Source organism: Mchenga conophoros, linkage group LG14 (assembly GCF_057382185.1).
Source record: "Mchenga conophoros isolate Kocher_MC1m ecotype Shallow Benthic linkage group LG14, M_conophoros_male_GT1.1, whole genome shotgun sequence".
NCBI lineage: Eukaryota > Metazoa > Chordata > Actinopteri > Cichliformes > Cichlidae > Mchenga > Mchenga conophoros.
Window position 1 is genome coordinate 31,319,000 of NC_140539.1, and position 12,313 is coordinate 31,331,312.

General features: G+C 42.0%; 1 protein-coding gene across 1 annotated transcript; it reads left to right on the forward strand.

Moving 5' to 3' along the window:
• The first annotated feature begins 8,007 nt into the window (after positions 1 to 8,007).
• On the forward strand, positions 8,008 to 8,979 carry LOC146560094 (olfactory receptor 1500-like). The gene has a single exon (XM_085245019.1). The coding sequence runs from the start codon at positions 8,008 to 8,010 to the stop codon at positions 8,977 to 8,979; it is 972 nt and encodes a 323-aa protein (XP_085101145.1).
• Positions 8,980 to 12,313: the final 3,334 nt, after the last annotated feature.

The following is a 12,313-nucleotide window of genomic DNA, read 5'->3' on the forward strand; positions in this document are numbered from 1 at the left end:
CTCAGAGTGATGCTGAAAAACTAGTTCATGCATTTATTACTTCTAGGCTGGACTACTGTAATTCATTGTTACCAGGAAGTCCTAAAAACTACCTGAAAAGCCTTCAATTAATCCAAAATGCTGCAGCAAGAGTATAGGGGCTAGTACCATATCACCCCATTAGATCACTTCGCTCTCGCACTGCAGGCTTACTTGTTGTTCCTAGAGTATTTAAAAGTAGAATGGGAGGGAGAGCCTTCAGTTTTCAGGCCCCTCTTCTATTGAACCAGCTTCCAGTTTGGATTTGAGAGATAGACAGTATTTCTACTTTTAAGATTAGGCTTAAAACTTTCCTTTTTTGCTAAATCATATAGTTAGGGCTGGACCAGGTGACCCTGAACCCTCCCTTAGTTATGCTGCAATAGGCATAGGCTGCTGGGGGATTCCCATGATGCATTGAGTTTTTCCTTTTCACTCACCTTTCTCACTCACTATATGTTAATAGACCGCTCTGCATTAGATCGTACTTGTTATTAATCTCTGGGCATCTCTGGGTCGCCTGGGCGAGGGTGTATGATGTTGTGAGACCCGAAACACCTGATGACCCCAGGATACATCACTGAAGATGACCCTAGTTTTGCCAGAGGTTTCTTCCTGTTTAAAGGGAGTTTTTTCTTCCCACTGTCAGTGGTATGCTTGCTCATAGGGGCTCATTTGATTGTTGGGTTTTTCTTTGTATGTAAGTAAGTAAGTAAAATCTTATTTATATGGCACATTTCTACATAAAAAATCACAAAGTGCTTCACAAGGTATAAAACAAAAACAGACAAAAGTTAACAAAATGCAATTCTAAAAAGATGTGTTTTTAGTTGTTTTTTAAAAGTGATCACTGAGTCCGCAGATCTTAAGTTCTGAGGAAGAGAGTTCCACAGTCTGGCGGCCACAGTGGCAAAAGCTCTGTCTCCCTTGGTTTTCAGCCTTGTATGCTGAATAACAAGTAGGCCCTGATCACAAGACCTCAGGGACCTACTAGGGACATAGGGCTGTAAAAGTTCAATGATGTAGGCTGGTGCTTGTCCTTGAAGAGCTTTAAATGTCAGAACCAGTATCTTAAAATGGACTCTGAATTCAACAGGGAGCCAGTGCAGCTGTATAAGCAATGATGTTACATGAGAGTACTTAGATGTTTTTGTCAGAAGCCTTGCTGCAGCATTTTGGACAATCTGCAGACACTCCAGGGAGTTTTTGTTATACGTGTAAACAGTGAATTACAGTAGTCCAATCGTGGTGAAATGAATGCATGAATAACAATCTCCAGTTCAGTATGAGATACTAAAGGGCTCAATTTAGAAATGTTTCTTAAATGATAGAAGCAGGACCGAACCAGAGATTTGATGTGAACATCCAGGGTAAGAGCAGAATCAAAGGTTACCCCTAGGTTCCTGATAGATGATTTTACAAATGTTGAAAGAGGACCAAGAGCATTCATTATGTTAGGTACATGTCTGTCTGGAGCACATACAAGGACTTCAGTCTTTTCTTCATTAAGTTGGAGGAAGTTGTCAGCCATTCAACCTTTGATGGATTCTAAGCCCTCATTTAGAATCTGCATCTTAGAAACATCTTCAGGTTTAAAAGAAATATATAGCTGGATGTCGTCTGCGTAACAATGGTAGCGAATGTCCTCAAAGGGGCTTAAAGTATGCTGGAGAGGAAGTAGATATATTAAAAACAAAAGGGCCCCAGCACAGAACCTTGTGGCACACCATAGGACAGGGACGTGGAAGATGATCTGAACTTAGAGACCGCCACAGAAAAGTATCAGTCATAGATAGGGATGGGTATCGAAAACTGGTTCTTGTTGAGAACCGGTTCCCACTGTTTCAATTCCTTGGAATTGTTTGCCATTTTTGCAAACGATTCCCTTATCGATTCCAGTTGCCCCTAATGACGTCACCACGTTGCGGAGCGTCATTTACCTGGCAGGAAACATGGCGGCTCAAACGCTCAAAAGTTTGATTATACTTTACGAGAACGGATGACAACAGGGCAACTTGCAATACTTGCAAAGTAGATATTTCATTTAAGGGAGGAAACACTACGAATATGCAAAAGCATTTGCTCACAAAACGCGTGATAACCTTAAATGAATGTCGTGTTTTTAATTCTGCTCCGGACTTGTGAATCTCAACCCAGCAGCAGCGGTAACGTTTGCACGTCCTCTCCTGTTAATGCGGCAGGTAAATAATCAACTAACAGTGCATATTATGTTAGCGCAATCTGCCTCATTACAAAATCTACCATTACTGTGTGCTGCATTTAAGTGACTACGATGAGCGAGACAGAGTCTGGCTGGCTCAGATGCTGGCAGTTCTCGCTGCAGTCTACCGGTAGCGTCTCCTTTCAGGCCAGGATAGACGAGTGTCACTGAGCAGTGACTAAGTTTGTGGTAAAAGGCTTGCACCCATTTGCCACAGCAGATGCCCCCGATTTTCGGTAAGTGAATGTGTTTAATTGTAGGCAGGGACATTACTGGATATTCTTGTGTAATTGCTACAGAATAATTTATGTTATACTTTGTTATTGCTACAGATGAATATTTATTTTTATTATTTTACATTTACAATTTTTTTCCCGGGGGCCCTGTGACCCATTGAAGAGCTGTAGGCTGGATCTCTTAAGATCTCACTGTTGGGTTTGTAAGGCCATGTTACTCCTAAATTTCTATCTTGTTCAAAGAAAAGATATACACAAAGTTCTAAGCTAATCGACCTTAGTGTTCTCCTTTTTTAAAAAGAATCGATAAGAGAATCGATAAAGAATTGAATCGTTTAACAGAATCGAAAATGGAATCGGAATCGTGAAAATCTTATCAATACCCATCCCTATTCATAGAGATATGAGGAGAACCGCTCTAAGGCAGACCCAGATACTCCAACCCAGTACTTTTGTCTTTCAAGCAAAATGTAATGGTCAACGGTGTCAAAGGCTGACGTGAGGTCCAACATTAGGAGTACAGAACATTTTCCTGCATCATTTTGCATCAGAATGTCACTGGAAACTCTAAGAAGGGATGTCTCAGTAGAATGAGCTCTATGAAAGCCAGACTGAAATTTGTCAAATATATTATGTTTGTCTAAAACTGCTGTAAGCTGCTTAGCCACAACCTTCTCTAATATCTTAGCAATTAACTGTATCACTATAATTGCTAGTGAGAAATGGGTCCTGCGTGGGTTTTTTTTAACAGGGGGTGTATAGCAGCAGTTTTAAAATAAGCAGGGACTTCACCAGACCCCAGTGAGATGATAACTATGGTGTGCACACAGGGACCAATAGAGTGGAAGACATTTTTGAATAACGTTACAGGTAAAATTTAGAGTGAACAGGAGGATGCTTTCGTTGCATTAACTATTTTTACCAGCTCTGATAGTGAGGGGGATAAAAAGCTTTCTAAAATGACAGGCCGAGGTGGCGTAGGAATTGACAATGCAGATGCTGATGGGGACATTTTTTTCCTTACATTACTAATTTTTTCTAGAAAGAAAGAAAGAAATGTTTCACAGTCTTCATTAGAAGTAATAATGGCAGCAGGTGGAGCAGGAGTAATAATATCAGAAATAGTGTGAAATAACACCTTAGGATTACCTCTGCTCTTTGCGACAAGATGAGAAAAATAAGCAGCCCTCGCATCTCTAATTGCACTGTTAAAAGAGGCTAAAAGATCCTTTAAGTACAGGAGATGAACATTTAAATGAATTTTCTTCCACAAGCGCTCAGCTTTATGACAATCACGTTTTATGGAGCGGATATTGTGTCACAGTCTGGCGAGGGCAGACTGTATGAATTGAAAAAAGGACCCAAAATGCAGACTACAAGGAACAGGGAACAAAACTTGAATGTTAACAAAAGGTGAGCCGTTTAATATGGCTGGTAGAAAAGGTACAAACAAAAGGGCAAGGCAAACTGAAGCAAAATTAACACAAACCTAAACTGGGGAATCTAAACAAACAATAAGAAAAACCTAGACAAGAAACTTGGAAGCATGGCATGGCATGGACAACAGACGACCTGACAATCACACACTGAAAACAGAGGACTTAAATACACAGGAGGTGATTAGGGGAAGTGGCAACACCTGGGGAAACAGCTGGCACACATGAACATAATGACGTCACAGTGGGAGAGTAAAACTGAACACGATGAACACAGAAACGCCAGACCTCTTCACAATAAAACAGGAAACAGAGTGAGATATAGACATGACAACCTGAACTTGACAACATAAGCCACAGACATGAAATACATGAAAAGCAGGGGAGACTTAACATGGTGGAAGCACGAGGGGGAAATAATAACTAGAAACACTTAAGCATGATAACAAATGAACTTAGGAACCTGAAGGGCTTACATAAACTAAAACATCAAAATGAACTAAAACTCAAAACACTGGGTCATAAGACCCAGGATCGTGACATATTGTCATTTAGCCAGGGTAAGGACTTGGAAACAGAAACTGGTCTCATTTTAACTGGACAGATTTCATCTATGATCGAAAAACAATGGTGATTAAATAGATCTGTTAAGAAATCAACGCCGTTTTGTGGGGATAGAGTTAAATTAAAAGCATCTGAGAAATTCTCCGCTGTGGAGGAATTTATGATGCGCAAGATAATTGTCCGGTGGACAGGAGACAAAGGCTCGTGAAAAGACATGTTAAAAAGAATACAGTGATGATCAGAGATAAAAAATGTCCTCAGAACAAATAGAATCAATATTCAAACCCAAAGTAAAAACAAGGTCCAGTGTGTGTCCTTTGTTATGTGTGGGGCCTGACACATACTGGGTAAAATGAAAAGTATCCATAATGTTGATAAAACCTCTGGCAAAGAGGTCGGAGTCATCATCAACATGCATGCTAAAATCCCCAACTAAAAGCAGTCTGGACAACCTCATAGTAGAGGACAGGAAGTCGCTGACCTCTGATAAAAACAAGCTATTTGGGCCAGGTGGACGATACACCACAGCACAATAAAAAGGATCCTTACTTCCGAGTTTAATCAGCTGTAGTTCAAATGAAAGTAAGTGTCCAACTTTCACTGAGCGGCAGGAGAAATGGCCCATTAAATGCCACAGCAAGACCTCCTCCACGACCAGATCCCCGAGGCTGGTTAATGACGGAATAGCCGTTTGGGCACAGTTCAATGAGGGACGAATAGTCCAAGTCCCACTGCCAGGTCTCAGTCAGAAATAAGAAGTCCAGTTTTTTAGAAGATATAAACTCGTTAAGAACGAACAATTTATTAGTCAATGATCGGGCATTAAAAAGCGCCATGTTCAGCGGGGTGGAAGCATCATTTTTAGCAGAGGCTCAAGTTAAAGGACGCAAATACTCGGGGTTTGAACCTTCACGCTCGTAGATTCTACTCAATGAGGGGATGAAAAGCCAGTCAGCAGAAGAGTCTGGATGAATCCTCCTGAGGCAGCACGGTCTCGGAGAGCCAGGCTCTGCGTATCCAAGCAGGGACATGGAAAACAAATTCCCCTCCATGGAGCTATTCTGAGGATAGGTAATAAAGCATGCTCGACATTGCTTTCCAGTCAGACCCCGCCACCAGAAAAGCCTAAGCTTCACCTGGATACCTGCTCTTCTTCCTCTACTTCTCCGTGGTCTGCGGGGATCGCTGAGGACGCTGGCCGAGGATCCAGCCACTGGCGGAGGATGGAAAGTGCCAAAGGAGGAGGAGGATGAGACATCTTGAGCCATCATTGAAGATCGGATGGATAACAGCGTCAAACGATCATAAACCAAGACACCAGTACATCATTGACTCAAATAGAAAACAATGGCGCTATATAAATACAATTGAGTTGAATTGAATTGATCTCCATGCAACATTGTAGAGGCATGCCAACCACGACGGCCCTACAACATCCAGAGCCTCCAGGAACTACAGGAACAGGGAAAACCTCATCCACCCCAGGGGCCCTGCCACCAAAGAGTTGTTTAACTGCCTAAGTGACTTCACCCCCAAAGCTAGACAAGTCATCCCCCAGACTTTGCTTTCTCCACAAAAGGCTCGAAGTACTTCTACCACTGCCCCAAAATGTTTTCAGCTGAAGCCAGCATTACTCCATCCTTGCTATACACAGTGCAGATAGAGCACTGCTTTCCCCTCCTGAGTTGCCTGATGGTTTGCCAGAATCTCTTTGAGGCAGTCTAAAAGTCTTTTTCCATCGTCTCTCCAAACTCCTCCCACATCCGAGTTTTTGCTTCAGCAACTGCCCGGGCAGCTTTCCACTTGGCCTGTCGGTACCTACCGGCTGCCTCCAAAGTCCAACTGGCTAACCAAGCCCGATAGGACTCCGTCTTTAGCCTGATGGCTCCCTTCACCTCTGGTGTCCACCATTTGGTGGACCAAACCCCCAAGTGGTGATCAGTTGACAGCTCAGCCCCTCTCTTCACCCAAGTGTCCAGAACATATAGCCACAGATCTAATGATACGTTTCCAAAATTGAGTGTCTTCTGGAGTCCGTTCCCTTATGTTTGAACATGGTTCTCGTTATTGACAAACTGTGGTTTGCACAAAAGTCCAGTAACTGAACACCCTTCAGGTTCAGATCCAAGAAGGCTGGGTACTTTAACCGTCGTTTGGCACATAAGCGTAGACGGCAGTCAGAACCCATTCTCCGCAGGGAGAAAATGCTCTTGTCCACCAAAAAAACCCCACGTACAGACAGCAAGCCAAGGGCATGCTAAGAGATACACCCCAGCCCGTTGACATGCGTTGAGCTGAGCTCAGCTATATCTAGCTGGTACCTCTCAACCTCACGCACTAACTCAGGCTCCTTCCCCAACAGAAAAGTGACATTCAGTGTCCCAGTTACTTGTCTCGGTAGCTAGGGATCAGTCCACCAGGGCCTCCTGGTGGCCACTGCCTGACACACAATGCACCAGACTCCTACAGCGCCTCCTATGGGTGGTGGGCAGACAGGAGGGTGGGCCCATGTCCCTTTTTTGAATTGTGCCCGGCAGGCCCATGGCCTAAGGCCCAATTACCATGGTTGAGGGGTTTGTGTGTCCCAGGGGTTGCTGGGGCTGTGTTGTGGGGGGGCTTTTGCTGCTTGGTAGGATCTCCCATGGGAAATTAGTCCTGGGTGAGGGACCAGACAAAGAGCGATTCAGAAAACCCCTATAAGTAAAAGGGCGAGGGACCAATTCACCCTGCCCGTTATAGGGTTAACAGGGCCTCACTCTGGAGCCAGGCCTGCATAACGTGCCCAAGAGGGAGCATCTGGTAATTGGGCCTTAGGCCATGGGCCTGCCGGGCATCAAGAGCATGCTTAACAGCACAGCAAGCTATGTAATTTGAAAGATTTTATCTGTGATTTGTTGGATTAAATAAACTTTTTCTTTAGTTTTGCACAGTGAAGCTCTGACAATCTTCAGTGCAAATTGTTAGGTTTTGTATTGTTGATTGTCATTTATGCTTAGAAATATCTACTTATATATGCTTAGAGTTTTGTAATTAGTTGTAGATTGGTAGAGGTTTGATCCTTGATAGTCTGCAAACTTTGTGTGCATTAGAGAGCACTCTGGGAGCACGAGAGAGGTCGTACCTTGTCTTATTGTTTTACGGTAGGATTAACGTAGCTACGTCTGTTCTAGTCTAAAGCTACAAACCTATCACAAATCATTTCATTATACAGTAGAAGCAACGAGTCACTTCAAAAGTTTGAGTGCACATGGGAGTTGTTTCCTCTGAGTGTTATTTACCCCACACATCATTAGTTCAGACTCTGTTGGAAACATTTACAATATAAAACCATCAACACTGTTTTGGAAAGTGGGTTATGTTCTTTCATAGTTAGAGCTAAAGAGCTGAGGTGTATTGATATGAATAGAGCGAATTAATCATTATTATAATAGAGTATCTAATCCAAACATTTGTATCATTTTTGTCATAGGACTAAAATGTGGTTTGTTTAATTTTACCTTTGGTTTATGATTATTTCTTTGTATATATAATTATGAAATACACCAATATTACCACTATAAAAGAGTTCATTATTATTGGATTTCCTGGACTTCCTCCTGAATATTATGGTCCAGTGTCTGTTCTTCTTCTTCTTGTTTTCCTTGCTATTGTAATTGGAAATGGTTTCACTATAGCTGTTATCATTTTTGAGCGGACTCTGCACAAACCAATATATGTGATCTTTTCTAACCTTGCAATGACAGACATCTGCTTTGGCGTGGTGACTCTTCCAAAAATCATAGCCAGATACTGGTGGAATGACATGATCACTTCTTTTGGAGCTTGTTTTACACAGATGTATTTTGTTCATTCTTTGGGAGCTATTCAGTCTTTAAACTTGCTGATGATGGCTTTGGATCGTTTTGTTGCCATATGGTTTCCATTCAAATATCCCATTTTATTTACAAACAAAGCAGTGGCTATTGCTTGCACCATGTGCTGGGTTTTAACATTTATACGTTTGCTGGGAATTGTGCTTCATGCCTTAACTTTACCTTACTGTGACCAGAATATTATCATGCAGTGTTACTGTGATCATATATCAATAACAAGGCTGGGTTGTGGTGATGGGCTGGCATATGTGAACAGTGTTGCACTTGCTAATGCAATGGTCACTCTCCTGGTTCCTTTAACATTCATAATTTTATCCTATTTTTCTGTCATCATAGCTGTTCTGAGGATGTCTCAAACTGAGAGACGTCACAAAGTGCTGTCCACTTGTGCCCCTCAGCTCTTTATTACCAGCCTTTACTATGTGCCAAGATGCTTTGTTTATCTTGCTAATGTTTTAGGATTTAATTTTAATCTTGTTATTCGGATTATTATTACAATGATGTACAGCCTCATACCTGCTGCTGTTAATCCAATCATATACTGTTTCAAGACTAAAGACATTAAAAATGTTTTGATGCGGAGATTTAAAAAAGGAAAAGTGAGCACTGGATTAAAAACTGAATGCAAATAAATCTTTACAAAATCCAAACAGTACAACACCGAAGAAGTCTTATAATCAGGCTGTTATCTTGGCTTTCTGTAATAAATAACAAGAGTATTTGGTTCTGAAACAACTGACACTACGTCATATGACCACTAGAGGTCACTTTACAATAAGTTTTAAAACTAATTGGCTCAGTATATTTGATGGAGTGAAGACCGAGTTACACTTTTTATTTGCAAAAAATAATTTTCATTTCACAGGAGGGGATGACAGGGCATGTAGAAGGTGGGGAAATATAGTTTGTTTGTTTGTTTTTTTCAAATTTAGTGAATTCTTCAGCTGCCTTTGAAAGATGTTTTTGAAAATAAATATATTTATTCATTTTAAATGTAAATTTTTACATTATATATGATTTCAAATTTTACTCTCAATGAGAATAAATTTCCCAATGAAAAAATAACCAGGGTTGCATTTTTTTAAACCTGTCCTGTCCAGCAGTTGTAGCAAGCAGACTTTGTTATTATTCATAGTTTTATCTGATTGGATATTATGCTGGCACAGACAGGGGGCGAAGGTCAGATTGGCAAAAGGTAGGCGAAGAGGGGGAATAGAAAAGCAGAGAAATAGAAAGCAGAGGAATTGAAAAAGAAAAGGGAAGAAAGAAAGGGAGAAAAAATGGGGTTAGGGGAGGCGGGAGCAAAGGATGAACACACATGCTGGGTCTCCAGTTCCCGCATTTGTAACAAAGCACATTCAGACGACACAACAACAAATACAATTTTACTCCCCCAAGCCAGTGGTTGACAAGGAAAGAAGAGACCCTGGCTGTCCATGGCCCCCAAGAGAGCTGAAGATCTGAGTCCATATCCTGATGACAGCTGTGCATCCACCCCAGGTTAGCGAAAAGGGAGGCCGCGGATGGAGCTCTCGCAGCCAAGGGCAGGAGTGCCAGGGGACCAGAGGCAGCAGGAAGTTGCCCTAGACTCACCTAACTCCAACCGACCCCTCACCGTGCCACGAAGAGGTCTAAGCCACCCTGTATCTATAATCCACAAGCAACCAGGCCAGCAACCACGCCAAAACAGCCCATCAAGTGTTACCAGGTGATATCCTTAATAATATTTTATCACTGAATTTTAGAAAATTAAGATACACGTGGGTATATTGAAGGTATGTGCAGGAGATTGTTTATTTATTTGAAAATTCTAAATGTTACAGGACATTATAGACTGAAACTGAGACTCTCACAGCAGATTTCCTTATCTCTTTAGTAGGGATGGGTATCGTTTAGGTTTTATCCGATACCGGTGCCAAACCGGTACTTTTGAAACGGTGCTGGTGCTTAAACGGTGCTCAAACTGGTGCTTAAAGAATGGAGAACACAAATTTGGTCCTAAAACCACTCATGTTCAGCTGTTTTTTTGTAAAAAGATAACAATGTTAGCCTTTTCTGCATCTATGGGGCATATATGGCATCACTCCTGGCTGGAAGCAGTGCTTAATCAATGGAAAAACACAAACTTTGTCCAAAAACCTCTCACGTTTAACTGTTTTCCACTTTTTCTTTGGTCATTTTAGCCTTTTTGGCCAGGGTGAAGGGAGTATCTGCCATCAAACAAGAAGACAGCCGCATGTAGCTATGAGGATGTTTGCTAGTTCACCTTACATGCATTAATGTAATAACGTGGTGAGCCTACTCAACGTAAATTACACACGAACAACATTAAGCTACTCACGCAGAGAAGAACGGCTGCTGCATCATCATCCGTCATCATTTCTGCTACACTGGCAGGGCTAGGGGCCAGGACTCTACTCTTCGGGTTTTTGGGGGATGTTGCTAACTCCGGGTCCGATAAGAGGCACCACACCCACAGTAGATGTGCTCGGTGTGAGGTCTCGCATTAAGCTATCAAATACGGCGCATTTCTCGGCTTTTAAAAAAACGCTATGCGTCGCCAGGTGTTTCATCGGATTCGAGGTGTTACCTCCTTTGACAGTATCACAGTATCACCTTAAAGCACTTGTTGCAGGCTGCTGAGTTTGCATCTTTTGCTGTGAAGTACAGCCAGACTTTTGACCGCTTCGCCTTGGGCATTTTTAATCTGTAGCTCTGCTCTAAAAGAACGTACATAGAGGAGGAGGACGGGGCAAGGGTAAGTGACGGAAGTGACGGACAAGGTAAGCGACACAAGGCAAGCGACAAGGTAAGCGACCCATGTTGTAGGTGATGTCAGACGCCGGAGATTTTGGCGGAGAAAAAGCAAATGGTAGCATAGAGTTTAACAAAGGTTTTTCAAGCTTCAGTATTACCAAATATACTAATCAATTGTCATATAACTAACAACATCTGTTTTATCATCTCTAACACCCTGGAGGACAACGGGGAGAGTTTAGACGCTCTCCAAGATTACATCGACCGCTGTTTTCAAGATTTAGTAATGAATAAGGCCCAGAGTGCATCTTCCCCAGCCAAAATTGAGACGCCGTCATCGAAGAGATGTCGCCCGGCAGACTCCCCCGGTACAACATTGCCTGCCGGCAAAGACATCGCAGACATCCTGGAGTCAATCGACAAGCGATTGTCCAGTTTTGATGCGAGGCTGTCCCTGGTGGAGATTTTACACCGGGAATTTAAATCTCTGAGAGAATCCCTGGAATTCAGCCAGCAGCAGGTGGAAACGCTTGCCGCTGAAAAGACAGGGATGCCCACTCTCCCCTTCACTTTTTGCATCACAAGATTGGTTCAGATCTCTGGATTCATATATTTCCAAATTCCTTTGGAAAGATAAACCCCCGCGTATCAGCTTAAAAACGCTACAAAGAACCAAGGATAGAGGAGGATTAGATCTGCCTAATTTTCACCAATACTTCTTAGCCAACAGGCTTCAGTTCATCTCAGAATGGTTAAAACATACCTTCTTAGTTGAGCCCTGGCTAGATGTTGAACAGGCACTATGCAAGGATCTAGAGATTTCAGACCTACCATTTATTAGCTCAAACATCAAAAGACATGAATGCTTTAAAAGTATCAACATCAGCTTTTCTCTGACAGCATGGTGGGAGTTTCTAAAAATAACGGAGTCTTCATTAATCCCATGCAAACGTACACCTATCTGGAATAACCCTGACATATTACAAAACAATAATATGATTAATTTCCCAGAATGGAGTTGTAAAGGAATTAAATACTTAGAACATATATTAGAGGGAACAGAATTTATTCCATTTGACAGACTAGTTGCACAATATGGGATCAACAAGACAAGATTTTTAGAATATCAACAAATTAAATCCATAGTAAAAAAGAAATTTAACCTCAGTCAAGTTGAATTACAAACACCACTAAGTGCGGCACATTTTC

Coding starts and splice junctions, on each gene's coding strand:
- LOC146560094 (XM_085245019.1), top strand. CDS start 8,008: ATGAAATACACCAATATTACCACTATAAAAGAGTTCATTATTATTGGA.